The sequence below is a fragment of the Octopus bimaculoides genome, chromosome 1, assembly GCF_046866305.1.
Source record: "Octopus bimaculoides isolate indiv1 chromosome 1, ASM4686630v1, whole genome shotgun sequence".
Taxonomy (NCBI): Eukaryota; Metazoa; Mollusca; class Cephalopoda; order Octopoda; family Octopodidae; genus Octopus; species Octopus bimaculoides.
The window spans coordinates 73,528,701-73,550,207 of NC_142928.1; the positions used below are offsets into that span (position 1 = coordinate 73,528,701).

Here is a 21,507-nt window from a genome sequence, read left to right on the forward strand (position 1 = left end):
CCAAGAAACTGTATAAACATCGCAAACAACTTTTGCTAGATATGAAAAATATGTAAAATATGAAGACAATTGACGAAAATTATCTATAATAAAATTCTAATTGATAAATATAAATTTTTATGAAAGCAAAACACGCAGGTGAAGTAATTCTTGTGGTGTGAAGAATCAACACAACAATCGGGTAAAACACAACACAATGTACGGTTGTCATGGTAACAAGCTGTTAATGCCTCGCTATCTGTTGATTGGCTAAAATTACCCAAATTTCCAAACTTTAATTCCAAATAACATCAGATTATTTAATTTACGAGGTAAAGTAATTGGTTGATCGTAATCAAAATTCAGAGTTGCATCGATACACCAAAATTGAAAGCAATCTGAGCAAAATTAAAGTGGGGCTCATTTTGCAAATGAAAAAGACTAGATCCTGGGCGGAAAGTTCTTGTCAGCGTTAGCCGCTCGCATTACCGGACTGTCAATTTGATGCCCGTGAGGGTGCTTGGCTATTCCAATGCCTTAGCCTCGCCGTGACCCGCAGTAATGCCGCGAGCGTGTTGGATTGCTTCAGTAGGTTCCGTTGAACCTTGTGGTGTACGACTAATTGACGCACTTTGTATTGAACTGATGTTTTTTCCTTTTTCTTCTTCTTCGCCCATGGTGTTTTCTTCGGTTTGGGATTTGTATTTTAATGTGGATAATTTATGCAATTAAGTACGTAATTTCACGCATAAGAATTTTTTTTAAATTGGTCTTTATCTATGTGTGTGTGTGTGTGTGTGTGTGCGTGCGTTTGCGTGTGTGTGTGAGCGCGTGCGTGTGTGTGTGTGTGTGTGAGAGAGAGAGAGAGAGAGAGAGAGCGTGTGAGTGTGCTGTGTACGCATACACGCACACATTTTCTGGGAACCACTTTTTATGGTCTCGAATGATGTTGTCAATCGTTTATCAGTGGGTCCCCACACATGCTCTGCTTAATGCTATCAACCTGTCACTGCTGTCTAAATGTCTTGTCTTAAAGTGGTCTCAATAAACAGCTTCTGTACATACGCGCGCGCGAGTGTGTGTGTGTGTGTGTGTGTGCGCCCGAGCATGTGTATGATCGTGCGTGTGTGTAATCGTGTGTGTCTATTTGCGACAGCGTGCGCGCCTCTATGTATGTGTAAAGAATGCGGAAATGTGCAGGCATGAATTTTGAAATGTATGTGAAACTTTGACACACAAACTTTTACATCACTGTTAAGATACCCCGGAAGCCAAATCTAGAAACTCGAAATGGCGCCTCGAAACTTGGTGTTTTCTATTGCTCTGTTGCTGGTCGCCAACTTTGCTGTAATTTCGGCGAGAAATGCCTTGGTTATTGTTGGTATGTTAACGGATATAATATTTACATTGTTATTTCTTATCGAATTTCTTCCTTCTGTCTGTCACTCCCTCTCTGTATTTTCATAATGATGCGTGCGTGTGTATACATAATATTGGTTGTTTATTTTTTCACAATTCACACGCCCACACACAATAAACGCATACACACATATTGTATCTCTTCTCTCCTTCCCTTCTTTCGCTCATGCATGTCTTTAATACATACCCACATATGTGTGTGTGTATAAAACAAAAGAAAGATAAACAAAAGTAGACGCAAAGAGGGTATTTACTAAGCGAGTTGCGAATACGACGTTTACTTTAGCTTTCTCCAACACCTACATACATACTTATTCGGGTGAAGGTAAAGAATACGCACACCCGGTGTTTAGGATTAGGGTTTTTGTTACGCTGAAAACTGGTGGCAGGTATATTCTTTACCGCCACCCCTTGTGAGCGAGAAACCCATGGTAACCCTATAAACCGGCCTACCCCACTAGAATATATATATATATATATATTATACACACACACACACACACACACACACACACACACACAGAGGCGCAGGAGTGGCTGTGTGGTAAGTAGCTTGCTTACCAACCACATGGTTCCGGGTTCAGTCCCACTGCATGGCACCTTGGGCAAATGTCTTCTACTATAGCCTCGGGCTGACCAAAGCCTTGTGAGTGGATTTGGTAGACGGAAACTGAAAGAAGCCCGTTGTATATATATATATATATATGTAGTGAAACTACCTATCGTCACTAGATACAAAACTACTATCGCCATTACATACTATCTTCTCATTTAAATATAAATAAATGCGAGCGTAGTAGAGAACCCATTCCTTGTCATCACGTGACTGATTATTATTCGAATCGGCAACTTCTTCGAACCGTTCCCGCCAGAACGCAAACTGACCAATCACGGCCCCTAATAAGGTCACGTGAGAGAGTAAAATTCTGAAGGCATTTGGAGCCCTCTTAACGCTATATATAGATCAACTCATACCCCCCAAATTTGTCTCGGTCCAGTTTCTCTTTGAGAACTGTTCCGTGTACCACACAACAGCAGCAGCAGCCAGCGACCACTTCAGCAGCTTCATCCAGCCACGATGACCACCGCCGTCGCCACATCAGCAACAAGAGTCTACGACTACTATCCAGCATCATCGTCATGACCAACACGATTACTACCAAACAGCCTCTACACCACCAGCGTCAACACGACTTACTATGTACACCAAACCAAACCTCCGCGGCACATCTCTCTCTTCGATTCTGTTAGGTGACTCAGCTTCACCACGGTAAATAAACAGACAAGAGTTCTCAGCCAGCGACGAACATCTGTATAACAAGAAACACGGCCCGGCATCGATGCCACGACATCACAACTAGTGATCAGCACTGCCACACTCAGCCAACTCACTTTCACATACAGAACTTTTCCTATAGTGTACACAAGAACTGGTATATAATTGCTCACGTGTTATTGACTCTCTTTCTATCTGCTGTAAACACTCATACACACATGTATCATTCACATACACACTTTTCTTTATATGACGGCCTGTCTTTGATTATGTTATTATATGTCGCATTCACACTCTCACACAGACATACATCTTTAACGCCACAATAAATATCTCTGTTATTCATCTAATACGGTTGTGGTCTTTCATTACTGGTCATCTATGTTATCGTCGTATAACATATCATCTATATCATCATTTGATATATATATTTTGTGTTCGACCGTGTGACGCGTTTAAATAAAAGGAGTCCTGTTTTTCCATTCGTCACCATTTCTCCTTTTTGAGTTCGCACGGTCGTTCCCTTACATATATATATATATATAAAGTCAAAATAAGCAACAGTATGATCCTTTCATGCGACTCCATTTAATTAAGCAATGTGAACATTACATCAAATGTAAAATGCAGAGCAATCCTCAGCTGCACAAAGATATAGAAATTTACTGAAATTACATTTCAACAGAAAGACATATTTTTAAACTCTCTAAGTAGAAAGGAAGAATGCAAAGAACCATTTTGACTTAGCCATATATATATATTTAGCAGAAGAAACAGAGTGACCCAAGGTCCGAGAAGTCAAGTGCGTTGGCACTTGAGTTCTACTTTTCTTGTTTGCACCAAAATACCTATATATATATATATTTGACAGGAATGGCAACAAAAGAAAGAAAGAGACCTCGATATTATGCAAATAGAGGAATTTATCTGTAGATATATGTGACACTTATTCAGTAGCCGTGATAAAACTCCGAGTTTCGGATGCCAGGGTGGGGGTCCACTCCAACATCTCTTCAGTTATCCAACTACCGGAAATTCTTTTGAAAAATAACCGTTAACCCATAGGGAAAAGTTAAAAACAAAATATATATATATATATACGATTGCTGTGAGAAAGGTGGTGGAATGTAAAAGGGGCCAGGGGATTAGTTTAGGAATTATGTCCCTTGTTTGGATATACTGTGAAACCAGCAAGAGCTATCTTGAAGTGGGGAAAGTGTGCATTGTTAATGTGGTGTTCCTGTGATGGATATTTAATACTATACATTTCAGATAATATACCCACTCTACTGACAAATATAAGAGTGCCTCTTTTCCCTGACTTATGGTATCTTAGACAATTTATGCACATTCATATATATATATATATATACATTTCTAAGACCTTGATCAAATATTACATATTTTAATTCATACTTTCTGACAGGAGATGATGCTGGTTTTGAAAGCCAAATATACAACAACAAGGTGTGTAAAACTCCTAATCTTAATCAATTAGCAAAACGGAGTGTGGTCTTTAACAGAGCTTACGCATCGGTCAGCAGCTGCTCTCCAAGTCGGTAAGCATTCACTAATTTACTACAAAAACTTCAACCTTTCAGTGTCCTGTTTACGTCTATCATTTCAAGTTACATTTTGTTATCTAGTTTTTGATGAAATATTTTATCTTCAACTGAGAAAGTGTAATGTGTATGTATGTTTCTATGTGCATGTGTGTGTGCACATGTGTACATTTGCATGTGTAACATAAGTGAATGGTTTTAGAGCAGGGGTCCCCAATCATTAAGCTGTGGACCAGCACAGGGCCATGGATCATTTGGTATCAAGCCACACAGAAAGAATAAATTTTAAAATTTTGATTTCTAGTTTATTGACTATTGTAGTTTGCAGGGTGTTTTTGCCTTACATATGTATTATATGTCATGTATATGAATTATATGTGTAATAGTTTCATTATATATTGTGCAATTTATTGTGTTTTGCTACACATCTGATTCATCAGTCCAAGGGAAAAAGTCTTGCATGAAACTGGTCTGTGGTCTAAAAAAAAGTTTGAGGACTGTTGGGTTAGAGGTTTGTTTCCCAATCATGAGATCCCAGGTTTGATCTCACTATATGGCATCTGATAAAATATCTTTTACCCTAGCCTTGGGTTAATCAAAACCTTGTGAATGAAACTGGATAGTTAGAAACTGTGAAGAAGCTTATCGGATGGATTGTGTCTGTAATTGTAATTTAAAGATCTAAACTTTGCATTCACTGTGTTATAGTGATTTTGCTTGAAGGTACACAAGTCTGTGGAATATTCAATCACTTACAGGGGTTGGACAAAATAATGGAAACACTTTAAAATTTCAAACAAATTTATTTTAATATAGGGTAAGGTCACCTTTAGCAGTAATTACAGCTTGAATTCTATGAGGTATGGACTTGTACAAAGTTTGAATTGTTTCCAAAGGAATTTTTGTCCATTCTTCAGCTAAAACAGTCTCCAGTTCTTGTAGTGATGATGGTGGAGGATATCGACTCCTTACTTGTTTTTCTAAAATGCACCATAAATATTCAATAATATTGAGCTCAAAATATCTGGCAGTGTTGGCTATAGCCTAGTCACCCGTATTACGAACCAGGTGATACACGAAGGAGTCATACCCAATGACTGGTGTAGCAGCATCATAGTCAACTGCTACAAAGGTAAAGGTGACGCTTTAGATACAAATAATTACAGAGGCATCAAGCTGTTAGATCAGGTTATGAAAGTTACAGAGAGGGTCATAGCCCAACTAATTAGGGAGCGAATCAATTTAGATGAGATGCAGTTTGGGTTCGTGCCAGGTAAAAGCACTACTGATGCCTTATTTCTAGTGAGACAGTTGCAGGAGAAATACCTAGCTAAGGATAAACCTCTGTACCTGGCTTTCGTTGACATGGAGAAAGCCTTTGACAGGGTCCCCCGATCCCTTATCTGGTGGTCAATGAGGAAACTTGGGATAGAAGAATGGTTAGTGAGAGCTGTGCGAGCCATGTACAGAGATGCTGCCAGTAAGGTGAGGGTTGGAAATGAGTACAGCAATGAATTCCGGGTAGAGGTAGGGGTCCACCAAGGTTCCGTCCTCAGCCCCCTCTTATTTATCATAGTCCTCCAGGCAATCACAGAGGAGTTCAAGACAGGTTGCCCCTGGGAGCTCCTCTATGCTGATGACCTTGCCCTAATTGCGGAGTCACTATCAGAACTAGAGGAGAAGTTTCAGGTGTGGAAGCAAGGTCTAGAATTGAAGGGCCTTAGAGTCAACCTAGCTAAAACCAAAATCCTAATAAGTAAGAAGGTAGATAAAACACAAACCCCTTCAGGTAGATGGCCCTGCTCAGTATGTAGAAAAGGAGTAGGTAGTAACTCTATAAGATGTACCCGGTGCAAGCTATGGACACATAAGAGGTGCAGCAACATCAAAGGCAGGTTAACTAGCAAGTTAGTTTTTGTTTGTGGCAGATGTTCAGGTGCAATAAAGACTGTAAACAAACAGGAAACAACTTCTATCTCATTCCAGGGTGAAAAACTAGAGGTAGTCGATAGCTTCCGCTATCTGGGCGACCAAGTTAGTAGTGGGGGTGGGTGCGCTGAAAGTGTAGCTGCTAGAATAAGAATAGCCTGGGCAAAGTTTAGAGAGCTCTTACCCCTGCTGGCGACAAAGGGACTCTCACTCAGAGTAAAAGGCAGACTGTATGACGCATGCGTATGAACAGCCATGCTACATGGCAGTGAAACATGGGCTGTAACTGCTGAGGACATACGTAAGCTCGCAAGGAATGAAGCCAGTATGCTCCGTTAGATGTGTAATGTCAATGTGAATACCCGTCAGAGTGTAAGTATCTTGAGAGAAAAGCTGAACATTAGAAGCATCAGTTGTGGTGTGCAAGAGAGACGATTGCGCTGGTATGGACATGTGGTGAGAATGGATAAGGATAGCTGCGTGAAAAAGTGCCACACCCTAACAGTTGAGGGAACCCGTGGAAGAGGTAGGCCCAGGAAGACCTGGGCTGAGGTGGTGAGGCAAGACCTTCGTACATTGGGCCTCACCGAGGCGATGACTACTGACCGAGACCTTTGGAAATGTGCTGTGCGTGAGAAGACCCGGCAAGCCAAGTAAGATCGTTGCCAGTGCCCCTGGACTGGTTCTTGTGCGGGTGGCACATGAGATGCACCATTTTGAGCGTGGCCGTTGCCAGTACCGCCTGACTGGCTCCCGTAGGATTTTCGAGCGAGATCGTTGCCAGTGCCCCTGGACTGGCTTGTGCGGGTGGCACATAAAAGACACCATTTCGAGCGTGGCCGTTTTCGTGCGGGTGACACGTAAAAGCACCCACTACACTCTCTGAGTGGTTGGCGTTAGGAAGGGCATCCAGCTGTAGAAACTCTGCCAAATTAGACTGGAGCCTGGTGTTGCCATCCGGTTTCACCAGTCCTCAGTCAAATCGTCCAACCCATGCTAGCATGGAAAGCGGACGTTAAACGATGATGATGATGATGATGATGATGATTGAGATCTGGGGACTGTGGTGGCCAGATAAGATGTTCAACGTCCCTAGAATGTTCCTTGTGCCATTTAGTAACAACTTTAGCTGTGTGAATTAGTGCATTATCATCCTGGAAGATTGCGTTACCCTCTGGAAACAGTTCCACAACCATAGGATTAATTTGATCAGATAGAATGCTTAAATAGTCTTGACTATTAATATGTGTGTGTGTGTATATATATATATATATATATATATATATATATATATATACATATACATATATGGGTGTGCCTCTGTGTCTGTGATTGTCCCCCACCACCACTTATCAACTGGTGTTGGTGTGTTTACATCTCCATAACTTAGTGGTTCAGCAAAAGGGATTGATAGAATAAGTACCAGGCTTTAAAAAGAAAAGTACTGGGGTAGATTCATTTGACTAAAAATTCATCAAGACAGTACCTAATGACTGAAATGAATATAAAAAACCAAAAATCATTATTAACTCTATCACTTTAATTTACTTGCCTGTTAATTCTTGCTGTTGGATGTGTTGGGCATATGAATTTAGAATTAACAAGAGCACTCAGAGAGCGCAAATTTCTACCAAGACAACACCAACATCCTCTCAATGATTAGCCAGAGATGAGTTTTAAAATGAGAATATCTGGAGTAAATTCGACTGCTCTCATAAGCAAGAATATTAAAAATGAACCCGACCACTCTCAAAAATTAAGTAAAAAAAACAAGAAAAATAATCCAGAATCCTTGTCCTTCACTAGATTGATCCCCAAACCTAATCAGTTCCTGCCAGTCACAAGTCCAAACATCCCTGAAAGTTTCATCTGAATCTATCTGGCGGTTCTTGAGATATCTTGTCCATGGACAAACAAACAAACAAACAAACAAACAAACACGGCTGAAAACAATACCTCTACCTTCGCTAAAGTGGAGGTAATAAGAAGACAACTGTCTTATTAATCATGGTTCTATAAACTCCATAATCAATATTCACTCTTTGCGCTACATATATTCTTTGGATAGATGTTTTAATTATGTTTTTATTTTATGTCATATTTTTCTTACAGTTCTACAATCCTAACCGGGTTGCCTCAGCACCAAAATGGCATGTATGGACTTCACCATAAAATACACCACTTCAATTCTTTTGATGATGTCAAAAGTTTACCTCTTATTTTACGCAAAGCTAACATAAGGACAGGTGAGAAAATATTTATATTATTATTATTATTACTAACTGGCCCCATGCTGTCAAAAATGATGGCTATTTGTAGTATTTTATATATAAATACGGTACAAAATAGGATACATAATAATCAGAGATACAAGCATTCACATACTTCCTTTGTACACGCACACATATACTCACACAGAGTTGAAACGCAGGTTTTTATTTTTACACCCCTTCCTTCATTATTCATTTATCACCCCTTCCTTTCTCATTCATATGTTGTGACAGAGGAAAACAAAAGATACATGACACACTCTTTGCCACTTCCTCTCTCTCATTGCTATTACTTTTTCTCGCTCCCTCTCAGTCAGGGCTATTACTCTCACTACTTCGCCTTCACTGAATTACTATTTTCTCTCCTCTCCCTTCATTTATACTACTTTGTGTGATTTTAGACAATGTATATATATATATATATATATATATATATATATATATATATATATATATATATATATATATATATATATATATACATACATATATATATATATATATACATATATATATATATATATATATATATATATATACAAACGTATATAAAAACACTTTGTTCATTATTATATTAAGGGATTATTATTATTACGTCATCTTCGTTAAAGTGAGGATGTATTCTAATAACTGAAGAAGCTTTAAGTAAATAGAGTATCTATAGATTAAATAATGGATATAAATTTTGGTACAAGGCCCGCAATTTTAGGTGACTGGGTAAAGTCAATTACAGTAACCTCAGTGTTCAGCTGGTACTTATTTTATTGACTTTTACAGGATGAAAAGTAAAGTTGACCTCAGCAGAATTTGAACTCGGAATGTAATAAATTGGAAAAGATACTACAAATCAGTTTTTCCAACTTATAACTTATCAGGTTATCCCATAAGTTCTGTCCAATTTTACCTTTTTTAAAATTGAATGAAATTTAATAGTATTTTAGAATGTCTAATGGAATTTAAAATTATTTTTATACATTTGTGTACATTTAAACAAATTAAATATTATTTTACAGAATAATAGAATTAAAATTTTTTTATTAAAACCCTTTCGAGCATGGAAGTATCCAAAGAGCATTTAAGGTACATAATGCTTTATGAGGACAAAAAAGGAAACTCTGCAGCCAAAATGACTTGAAACATACACTCAGTTTATGGGAAAGAATGCTTGAATGAAAGAACTTGCAGAAGATGGTTTGCAAAATTCAGAAGTGGAGATTTCAGCCTTGAAGATGAAGATGATAAGCCCTTTGAAGCATTACTTGAAGAAAATCCTTCATTATCAGCTGAAGAATTGGCAATAAAGCTTAGTTCAAACCATACAACTATTCATTATCATCTTCAACAACTTGGAAAGGTTCCTAAACTTGGAAAATAGGTGGGGGACATAACTTTCTCAAGCTGGGATGAGGTTGAAACTGATATTTCAGAGTTCTTTGCTTTGAAACCGAAAGCGTTTTACATAGTTGGGAGTAAAAAGCTTGTAAATAGATTGTTGGTTGTGTAGTGCTCATACAGCAATGATGTAGACAGGCGTCTGGTGGAGATGAAAGCGGAGACTGGTTGGTGTCAGAACATCATTGCCAGAGATGAGTTGCATGTGGTCATGCCAAAGACCTAAAACAGTTGAGAATTGCCGTTCTTATAGGGAATAGGGCTACCGGAAGCTGGTGATTAATTTCCCGCGTAAGGAAAAATAAACTGTTTCGCCAATGCGATTAGACAGCTGGAAGCTGACCAATACAAACAACAGGTTCATTTAATCACAAGGTCATGTGACCTGCTGGAATGAAAAGGCTTTGTGGAGCTGATATTTGGGTATTTAAGCCTAGATAAGTCAAAACGAAAACATCTCACATAATGATGGTGTAAATCACTTCTGCTACAACAGCAAGCCATAGCATACAGGGATTAAAATTGGGTCCCTAGATCTGTGATGCCTCCAGGCAAATCAATACCCTGCACTCTATAGTATTTATTTATTGACAGCAAGTCACAGCATATATAGATTGGAATTAAACCCCTAAATTTATGAGTTCCCCAGGCAACTGCCCAGTGCACTTCTACCTTAAGACAGCACATTATATTTGTCCATGTTCCTGAAGAACCTTGGTAGGGCCTATAAATATCTGGCAGGCCCTCCAAAAAGACAAAAAGATAATAATTTACAGCTACTTGGATTTTGAGAGAAGTTCCTCCTTGGGGACCTGAAACCAGTCTTGCTTCAGCTTGCAATATTTTGTCTCCAAGGAAGGTGATGAGCTTGGCAGAATTGTTAGCACACTAGGCAAAATGTTTAGCTGCATTTTGCATGTCTTTACATTCTGAGTTCTAATTCCACTGAAGTCCACTTTGCCTTGCATCCTTTCACATGTCAATAAAATAAGTATCAGTTGAACACTGGGGTTGATGTAATCAACTTACCCCCTCCACCAAAATTGCTGGCCTTGTGGAAAATTTTGAAACCAATATTTTGTCTCAAAGGCCTTATCCATTGAAGAGCTTTAATTCAACATTGCAAGCTAAACACTTGACACAATATTACTGTAGCTTAAAAAATACATATGACTGGGCCAGATGAAAGATCAATACCATGGACTTGGAAAAAAAGCAGCATTAGTAATAGGGTAAAAGACAAACTAATAACCTGGTCCACATTGAGCTGTGACTTGGTCTTACAATAGTCATACAGAGAGGGAAAAAATCTATGAAAGAAATGAAAATTAATTATTGATGAAAATTGTGTTTCTTTTTCTTTGTTATAGGAATAATTGGTAAAAAACACGTTGGACCTGAATATGTTTATCCTTTTGATTATGCTAAAACCGAAGAGAATGAGTCCATTCTGCAAGTCGGTCGAAATATTACACATATCAAAGAACTTGTGAGGCAGTTTCTTACAGAAACAGGATCCAAGTCAGTATGCTTTTATATATGCATGCATATAATAATGATAATAATAATCCTTTCTACTATAGGCACAAGGTCTGAAATTTGGGAGAGGGTCTATTACATTAACCCCAGTGTTCAACTGATACTTATTTAATCACCCATAGAAGGATGAAAGACAAAGTTGACTTTGTAGGTATTTGAACTCAGAACTTAAACCCAGAAGAAATACTGCTAAGCATTTTGTTTGGTGTGCTTATGATTCTGCCAGTTTGCTGTTTTAATAATAGTAATAATAATAATAATAATAATAATAATAATAATAATGAGCGGGATGGGTTACTCGACCTGAAGAAAATTCTAACTGGGCCCCACCTGCGAGGTCATGCGCTGTTTATCTTGATATGAGATCTCCATGTCGCGCACATATGGTTGTGATGCATGTGCCTGGTGTACCCTTGTCAGACGGGTAGTCATGATGGGTATAATGGGCTTCGTATATTTTACCCCAGTGTCACTTTGATGGCATGCACTGCTCTCTCACTCAATAATAGTAATGATGATGATGATGATAACAACAACAACAACAATAAAAATAATCATTGTGTTTGGACAGCAATGGTGCATGGCAGTGAAATGTGGACCTTGAATGCAGAAGACTAATGAAAGCTAGTAAGAAATGGGGAAAGAATGTTCCAGTATATGTATCATATTAGTGAGCATGAATGACAGGGTAGAAGTGATCAGGGAGAAAAATTAGGTATGATTAGAATTTTATGTAATGTATTGGGTCATCCCATAAAAAATGTGGTTTTTCAATTGCATGAACTGAAAGTCAGAGGGGGACGGGATAAACTACCTGCATCAACTTGCTATAAAAGCAAGTAGTAATTTTATCTTGTTCTTATACTTAGTGCAAGTTTTGAAGAGTTATTTTTTCAAAGCTATAAATGGAAGTGACAAAGGAACGTGTTTGTTATATTTTGCTTTATGGGTTCAATAAAGGCAGCAATGAAACGGAAAGTGCAAAGAGTATTAATGCAGTATATGGGGTTCAGACAATAAGTGTAAACCAGTGTCATTGGTGGTTCCAGAAATTCCAAGCCAGAAACTACAGCCTAGAAGACAAAACTCATCCTGGAAGATCTGTAGAGTTTGAGGATGATGTTCTGCAAACCCTGGTGGAACAAAATCCCATCGTAGCTGTTGATGAACTATTATCAATCATGGAGGAAATAACAATTGATATTGATTGGCAATATCAAGAGCTGCAGGAAATCTGCCTGCTCATATTGAGTTAAGAGTAGTGATAGATACTGAGATCTTATGTACTTGTGTATGTGTGTGTCTGTGTAAATGCATGCATGCATGTGTACATACATACATGCATACAGACAGACAGAGTTTAGATTAGTTCAAATATGTTTGGGATATATTTGACCTATAAAAAGGCATCTTCTCTTCAGTTTGCCACAGAGAAACAAATTCTTTCTTTTAAGCAAAAGATGTTAAAAAATATCAAAATCAGTTCAAATTGCCCCCTATGGATAAGCATTTCAGACATTTTTAGCTCCTCAGTACCAGATACCAAGTGGGGCAACTAACTGAAAGACTTAGCTTCCTTATAGGAAATTAGTAAAACTTATTTACTAATTGTGTGTTTCAGCCATCAGTCCATAGGAGGCTCTGTGAACTGACTCTGGTATTTTTAATGCCTTTTGCCTAAAGCAAGAATTTTTTTCCGTAGCAAACCATAATGAAAATGGCCTCTTTACAAATCAAATATATATATATATATATATTTTTATATTATTAATAAAATTATTAACAATATTCTTAGGAAATCAATATTCAAATTTCTGAAAGATGTATGTTTTATATGACACAATAATCATTTTGAAACCAAATCAAATATATTCCAAACATATTTGAACTGATCTAAAGTTTGTTTACTTTACACAACCATGTTCTGTTCATATATCTTGTTCTGACCTGGTGTCTGAAGTATGCAATTGTTGAATAATTTTTATTGATTTTTAAAGCAATGGCACTTCTAAATGTAATGGAATTTAGTTCCTCATTAAGTGATGATTATCATGTAAAGTACAAAAAGAGTAAAAACAAAAACAAAGAAGAAAAATATAAAAAACCATAAGCTTAGGGCTAGGTATACAATATATATATATTTTTTTAATATTCCATTGTAGTGTGTGAATCTATACAAATATATATGTATGTATTCTGATTTTTTTAAAGACCATTTCTGCTATACATTGGTTTCCATGATCCTCATCGCTGTGGCCATACCCATCCTCAATTTGGTGCTTTCTGTGAAAAATTTGGAGATGGAATCACAAAGGGAAGTGGAATTATCCCTGACTGGAAACCGATACACTATGACCCTAGTGAAGTAATAGTGCCGTACTTTATACCCGATACACCTGCAGCCCGAGCTGATATAGCTGCACAGTATACAACTATTAGTCGACTCGATCAAGGTAAGCAAACTTTTAATGTAATGAATGATTTTAAATGCCTTTGTAATTTACAAAGCTTTACAAGTCTTACTTCACTGAAGCTCTTTACTCAATGTGGAGCATTGGCTATCGATGACTTTTCTCTACTGTTCTCAGTCTGGACTGTCTTTTCTGCTTCTCACCATTTGGATCTCTGCTTTCTTTTGGATTTTGCTGCACTATGTCATGTTTCCCTGGGGAAAGGCCTTCCTCTCCCTGGTGTTATTGGTTTTCAATTGCCATTGATGCTTCTGTAACTTTGCTTTTTTCTAGCTAGGGGTCTTTGTAAACTGGAAAGAACTGGTCCATATGCCTAATTACCTAACTTTGAAGTTATTCCTTGCATTGAGCTGTAAATAATTAGAATGAGATGACACATCACAATTCTGTAAGCTGGAGAAATGCTCTATAATTTATTTCTCAAAGAGATATATGTAAGATATAAATTATACAGTATTTACTGTATAATTTATATCTCAAATTTGGTGGGATAGGTACTGTTACTTAGACTAACCCAGTATTCAACTGGCATTTACTTTACCAACCATGGAAATCAATCTTGGCAAGATTGTAACTCATGAGGTAAAGATACATGTTGAGTAATGAGCAAGTGTTGTGTTAGTTTTCACTCCTAAATTCTGACCATTACATGTGTGAAAATTTGAGAGCTAAGATTTGTGAGATAAACTACATGAAACCAAAGTTTTCAAGTGGTGCCCTTGATATTCAGTTGGTTACAGGGTACACAAATGTAAATTATAAAGCTCTGTAAATCTTAAAGTTATTAGAGTGTCATTGTCTTCAAGTAATGATCGTACACAAGAAGAATTATTGTTTACCTTCTCAAATCTTTTGGAATTATTTGAGCTCAGAAAGCTAAGAAAACACATTTATTATGCAACAACCCTGCTGCATGGCAAATTTTGAACTCTAAAACTCATGATAGTTATTTTAGAACTAGTTATATTTGGTCATCAAAAGTACAAAGGTTTTATTGAAAGACATAGCACAACACTAGTGACATCTTACTGAGCATTGATAAACAATATGAAGATAAATTTTCCAAGTGATGTTTTGTATGACTTACATATGTATATTTCATAATGGAACTGATTCACATTTAATTTTTCAATTGTACTTGTTCATAACAGAAATCTTCAAGTAACATAGATATTAATGTATTCAATTTACACAGGCATTGGGCTAATAATTAAAGAATTGAATGATGCTGGACATCTCAATGACACTCTTGTTTTGTACACATCTGATAATGGTATCCCATTTCCTAATGGCAGAACAAACCTTTATGATCCTGGTATAGCAGAGCCATTTTTGATTTCTTCACCTTTACACCATCAGAAATGGGGCCAAGTAAGTTATTAACCATTAAGTTTCCAATAACTTTGTTTTAGCCATATTTCTACTTGATATACACTGTATATGTGTTTTAATTGATTTTAAAAATAATCAAGAACCTGGAAAGATTTGCTGAATCCTCCTCCTCCTCCTCCTCATCATCATCATCACTTAACGTCGATTGTCCATGCTGGCATAGGTTGGATGGTTTGACCAGAGTTGGAGAGCTGCACCAGGCTCCAGTCTGATTTGGCATGGTTTCTATGGCTTGATGCTCTTCCTAATGCTAACCACTTTACAGGGTGTACTGGGTACTTTTATGTGGCAATGCAAGGATGCTTTTATGTGGAACCACACGGATACTTTTATGTGGCACTGCCATGAGTGCTTTTTACATGGTACTGGCACAGGACTCTTGCAGGTCAATCCTTACCACCAGGGGGGGGGGGGCGGTCTCAACATTTCTACTGTGGAGTATGGGTCTTCTTGAGTACAAAAAATAAATAATAAATTTTCCTTAAGATGGTATTTGGAACATAATATTATAAAAGGTTCTTATGACAGTTATGATGGATGGTCTTAATTTATATATGAAGCCTTTAAAATATGAGGTTACGTATTGTAGAAGTATGGCAGTCTCAGGCAAATTGGTAACAAAAAAAGAGTTAAATGAAATCAATGATATTATACTTAATTAAAGTTAACAAGCCTTTCTACTATAGGCACAAGTTCTGAAATTTTGTGGGAGGGAACTAATTGATTAAATCAATCTCAATGTTTAACTGGTACTTATTTCATCCCCAAAATAGATTGAAGCCAAAGTCAACTTTGGTGGAATTTAAACTCAGAACATAAAGCCAGAAAAACTGCTGCTAAGCATTTTGTCCTGCTAATGATCTGCTAATGAGCTGCCAGCTCACTACCTTAATTAAAGTTAATAATGAAATCTATAACACTTTAATAAAACAGATTATGCTGCAGTTCAGGTGGAAAATTCAAAGTTTGAAGTCCTAATATTATTTGTCTTTGCATTTAATAGTTAAGTCGTAGCACTCTGTTGGTTATGCCGACGAGGGTTCCAGTTGATTCGATCAATGAAACAGCCTGCTCTTGAAATTAACATGCCAGTGGCTGAGCACTCCACAGACATGTGTACCCTTAAGGTAGTTCTCAGGGGAGACTCAGCATAACACAGACTGTGACAAGGCTGGCTCCTTAAAATACAGGTACAAGAGAAACAGGAAGAAAGAGTGAGAGAAAGCTGTGGTGGAAGAGTACAGCAGGGTTCGCCACCACCCACCGCCAAAGCTTTAAGTGTTTTTGTTCAATAAACACTCTCAATGCCTGGTCTGGGAATTGAAACCGCAATCCTACGACTGCTAGTCTGCTGCCCTAACCAGTGGGCCATTGGCCATTGCACCTCCACAATATTAAAGTATTACTAGGATTATTAAAGAGGAAACCAGATATATCATTGTAGCTAGATTTCATCAAAAAGGAATTTTAAAATCTACAGGTATTTTTAATGACAAGAATTTCTCTTTCTCTTTGAAGAATACATTATTGAAGATAATTGCAGTGTGGAAGATGTTTATAAGCCATTTAAAATAACACACAAAAACCATTAGATTCACTTGAACATTTAAATTTAATTTGTCAAAATATTTTCGTTGCTTTGAGACCACGACCTGTTCACTGACAAAATTCTGTGCTGCATCTGAATTTTGTCAGTGAACAGGTCGCAGTCTCAAAGCGACGAAAATATTTTGGCAAATTAAATTTAAATGTTCAAGTGAATCTAATGGTTTTTGTGTGTTATTTTAAATGGCTTATAAACACCTTCCACGCTGCAATTGTTTTCGTTCCAGCACACGATCTCAGATCAGGTCACTTGTTATACAAGTACATCTCCGTAATTATTGAAGATGTTTGTCAAAAATGTGATGCTCTATGACAGTAAAACTAGAGTAGTAAAATCATGGCATGTACGAAATTAAAACGGAATGATTTCTTTCAACAAAGCTTTGGGTCATCATCATCATCATCATCCTTTAGCTTCCATTTTCCATGCTGGCTTGGACTGGACAATTTCACTGAAACTGGTAAGCAGGGGTGCAGCACCAGGCTCCAGTCTATTTTGGCTTGGTTTCTACAGCTGGATGCTCTTCCTAATGCCAGCCACCCCACAGAGTGTACTGTGTGTTTTACATGTCACCAGCAAAATATATATTAGATATAAACAACCATTTAAATAATCTTTAGACATTCATATTTTAAAACTTTAATACCAATTTATCTATACTTTATTATTAAAGCTGTAAAAACATCACAAAAATATCACAAGATACTACCACTCAGAATTTCACCTTCCCATTTGTCAGGCAGTTGTAAGAATGGAATAAAAAATATTATTCTATTCTTGATCACAACTGCTCGATGAACAGGAACCTGAAACTGAGTGGCAGTTTTTTGTAATATTTTTGTGATGTTTTTGCAGCTTTTATAATAAAGCATACCACTCTGCCTCTGGTATTTGAGTACTATTTTTTCCCACCTTGTTTCACATTTATGTGCTTACTCAGGTGTACCTATTTATCTATGAAGTATGCTAATTGAATTAACATGATTTGGTTAAGGATTCACTACAATATTTAAACAAGCCTAGTGTTTAAACAAATATCATCCTCCTTTAATATCTGTCCCCCATGCTGACATGAGTTGACAGTTCAAGAGGTTCCAACAAGTCAGAGGGATACATTGAGCCCCAATATCTGCTTTGGTGTGGTTCCTATGGCTGGATGCCTTTTTTTTTATGGCAGCAACACTATGAGGTTGCCAAGTAACTTGCAAGACAAAACAAAGCAACAGAAAATAGACTCTTCTACTGAATGGGAGTGGCATTATAGCTGGTGTTGAGAGGCCAAAGTATGATAGCAGGACAGACATTTTGCTGTAGAGGAGATACATGGCTACTTCACATTATATAAGGGTGGGCTGGAGATAAAGAGAGATAATGTTGGTGGTAACATAGTATCAGAGTGTAGCCTTGAAGTACAAGAAGGTGAGAACAGAGATTAACTTATTGAAATGATATTTAAATGAATGGCCTCAACAACCTCACTCTACTACAACATCTGAAAGAATATTTCACTTGTAACTTAATGCTTTATAACTTCTAAAACTAAGCACTTGAGTCAGTTAACTTTTAGAAATCTAATCAATTAACTTTTAGAAATTAGTGCTGAAGATATTCCTAATTATTTCTATATATTATATATATTCCTTTATTTCAAAAAATATATTCACATATTTCGCATTTTTATCTTTTACATTTTCAGACAAGTGACTCATTTGTTTCTCTTTTGGATATCGTACCTACTGTATTGGATTGGTTCCAGATTCCATATCCTCACTACAGGCTGTTCAGAAATCATGTCAAATTGACTGGGAAATCTCTGTTACCATTGTTACACTATAAATCTGAAAGTAATATTAATCAACACACAAAAGAAATATCAGCGGTGTATAGCAGTCACAACCTTCATGAAGTCACTATGTATTATCCTATGAGATCTGTTCGTACTTCAAATTACAAGCTGATACATAATCTCAACTACAAAATGCCATATCCTATTGACCAAGATTTCTATTTGTCTTCAACTTTTCTGGACATACTGAATCGGACAAGATCAAAGCTACCGACTGAATGGTCAAAAACTCTACACCAGTATTATTACAGGGATCAGTGGGAGCTTTATGATCTCCGGAATGATACAGCCGAGCTTGTTAATGTTGCATACAAGCCTGAGTTCAAAACTACACTAAATTCTCTAAAGAGTTTGTTACACCATTGGCAAAATGTGACAGCTGATCCGTGGATCTGTGGACCTGATGCTGTGCTTGAAAATAGTGGATATTATAAATACCAACCTCAATGTATGCCATTGGACAATGAACTGATGTAACAAAGGAAACAGCTTTGTGGTTGATATTATTTCATCTTTCATTGGCTATATTGCAAATGAAATATATATATATATATATAGATACATTATTACACTAAGGGTTGTTACTATAAGTAAAGCCACATGTTAGAAAGGGACACTAAAGTCAAACTACTTTGGATAAAGTAGTCTGACTTTAGCATCCCTTTCCAGCATGTGGCTTTACTTATAGTAATAGTCCTTAATATAATAATGTATTTTTAAAAAATCATATACTCAGTATTAATTTTTTTGCATTAATTGGTTTTACACACTGGCTACTTGATAAAATCTTATACAGTTTTTATCCTTATGTTTAATATATATATGTATTTAATAAATTTTGAAAATATAATTTTGGACTAATTTAGTAAAATCAGTTTCGTTATTCAGCTGATGTTTGGAGCAGAACTTCGCAAAAATGCTCTTACATATGATTATAATGGAAGGCTTTAATTTGAATATGAAGACTTTAAAACAGGAAGTGTTTATGGAACGAGAAGGGATCTCAGGCAATTGGTAAACAGAAATAGAAGTAAAGATAACATTTCTATCAACAAATAACTGTGTTATCAAATTATCAGCAATGTGTGCAACAATGCTTTGGTACTTTGAGTACTTTGGAATGAGATCAGTGATAATTCCAAACTTCTCTCCTCTTAACATGAAGTGATTAAACTATACAACTCTACATTAAATTTTCTTTTATCATTAAAAATTTATTTAAATTCTTTTACTGGAAAAATTTTCTGTCGTTCTTTTATTTAGCAATGTGCAGTAATGTTTTTTTTTTTTTTAAATAATTTAGCCATGGAAAAAGAGACAATGATTACAGTCTTGACAGGAGCTGCCAAACAACTAGTAACATTGATATGGTTGATGTTGAGCTTGTGAATTGATGCCTGTTGGGGGAGAAAAAAAGTGGGTAGTGAGAAAATTGTGGAAGAGGATATGTGCAAAGAGTTTAATTCAGGATCTTGGCACCATGACACAATAAAAGTGATGAGAAGAGAAGAGATTGGTGAGCCAAGCTGCAAAGAATATGAAAATATCTAATTCAGAGGAACAGAGGTCATTGTAGTGGATGAAAAAGAGAGAAAATAGTGTGCCTGTGAGTTGGTAGCTGAAATATGCTGGGAAGTGAGTCTTTGCTAATTTTCCATTTTTAATACAGCTGAGGATGTTTGGTGTTTAGATTTTATGGTGTTTGTGAGAAAACTGCAGAACTTCACACCAACAAGTCATGGATACTGGATGCTATGAAATGTGAAAGGTCAAAAGAAATGAGGTGAGTTTGTTGCGATGAATGTGTAATATCAGAGTGCGTGCTTATATGTATGCATAGAGGGGTGTATATGTGTTTATGTGTATACATATAGGGAAACAACTCACCACACACAAATTTATAATTATCTCCCTTACATCGTTCATTGACAATGAACGTTTGCGTTTGTATGTGTGTGTGTACGCGCCCGCCCGCTCGTATGTTCGCGCGTGGATCTCCATATATGATATCGGATTCGGTCCCACTGCATGGCACTCTGAATAAATGTCTTCTACTATAGCTCGCAAGCCAACTAAAGCCTTTGTGAATGGATTTGATAGACGAAAACTGAATGAAGCCAGTCGTAGCTGTGTGGTAAGAAGCTTACTTCTCAACCATATGGTTCCAGGTTCAGTCCCACTGCATGAGACGTTGGTCAAATGCCTCCTACTATAGTCTCGGGCCGACCAGAGCCTCGCGAGTGGATTTGGTAGGCGGAAACTAAGAGAAGTCCTTTGTATATATATATATATATATATATATATATATATATATATATGTGTGTGTGTGTGTGTGTGTGTGAGACTTTGTATCTGTTTGTCCCCATTACCGCTTGACAACCGGTGTTAGTGTGTTTATGTCCCCGTAAAAACTGATAAAGATAAGTACTAGGCTGAAAAAATAAATAAGTCTTGGGATTGATTTGTTTGACTAAAATCCCTCAAGGCGGTGCTCTAGCATGGCCGCAGTCAAATGCCTGAAACATGAATAAAAGAATACACACACTACGCATGTCCTCAGCAATCACAGTCCATGTTTCTGTAAATTTCAACTCTCTCTCTCTCTCTCTCTATATATATATATATATAGTGGTGGATTGGGTCTAAAAATATTGTTTGGCAGGAGATTAAGGGGGACCACCCGCAACTACAACACTATCATTCATTTTTTTTGTTAAAACTATTCTTTTCAATTGTCTATAAACACAGCCAGGCTGAAATAATTAATGCATTGTTCCAGGAGTGAGTAAGAAATTCTCAAACTTGAGGGGATAAGCTCCTTTGATA

General features: G+C 37.0%; 1 protein-coding gene across 2 annotated transcripts; it reads left to right on the plus strand.

Moving 5' to 3' along the window:
- The first annotated feature begins 444 nt into the window (after nucleotides 1–444).
- Nucleotides 445–19,921, plus strand: LOC106867433 (N-sulfoglucosamine sulfohydrolase). 2 transcript variants are annotated; one of them, XM_089352354.1, is made up of 7 exons: nucleotides 445–711; nucleotides 4,101–4,233; nucleotides 8,278–8,411; nucleotides 11,198–11,348; nucleotides 13,578–13,819; nucleotides 15,033–15,208; nucleotides 18,532–19,921. In XM_089352354.1, the coding sequence occupies exons 1-7, from the start codon at nucleotides 702–704 to the stop codon at nucleotides 19,156–19,158; spliced, it is 1,473 nt and encodes a 490-aa protein (XP_089208480.1). In that variant the 5' UTR covers nucleotides 445–701; the 3' UTR covers nucleotides 19,159–19,921. The 2 variants fall into 2 exon arrangements, with proteins under 2 accessions (XP_089208480.1, XP_014767795.1); XM_014912309.3 differs by lacking the exon at nucleotides 445–711 and adding an exon at nucleotides 1,053–1,360.
- Nucleotides 19,922–21,507: the final 1,586 nt, after the last annotated feature.

Excerpts from the sequence above, each read along its gene's own strand:
- LOC106867433 (XM_014912309.3), top strand. The coding sequence starts at position 1,270 with ATGGCGCCTCGAAACTTGGTGTTTTCTATTGCTCTGTTGCTGGTCGCC. Across the intron at positions 13,820-15,032 it reads TATTAGTCGACTCGATCAAG|GCATTGGGCTAATAATTAAA; the intron begins GTAAGCAAACTT and ends CAATTTACACAG. Across the intron at positions 15,209-18,531 it reads ACCATCAGAAATGGGGCCAA|ACAAGTGACTCATTTGTTTC; the intron begins GTAAGTTATTAA and ends TTACATTTTCAG.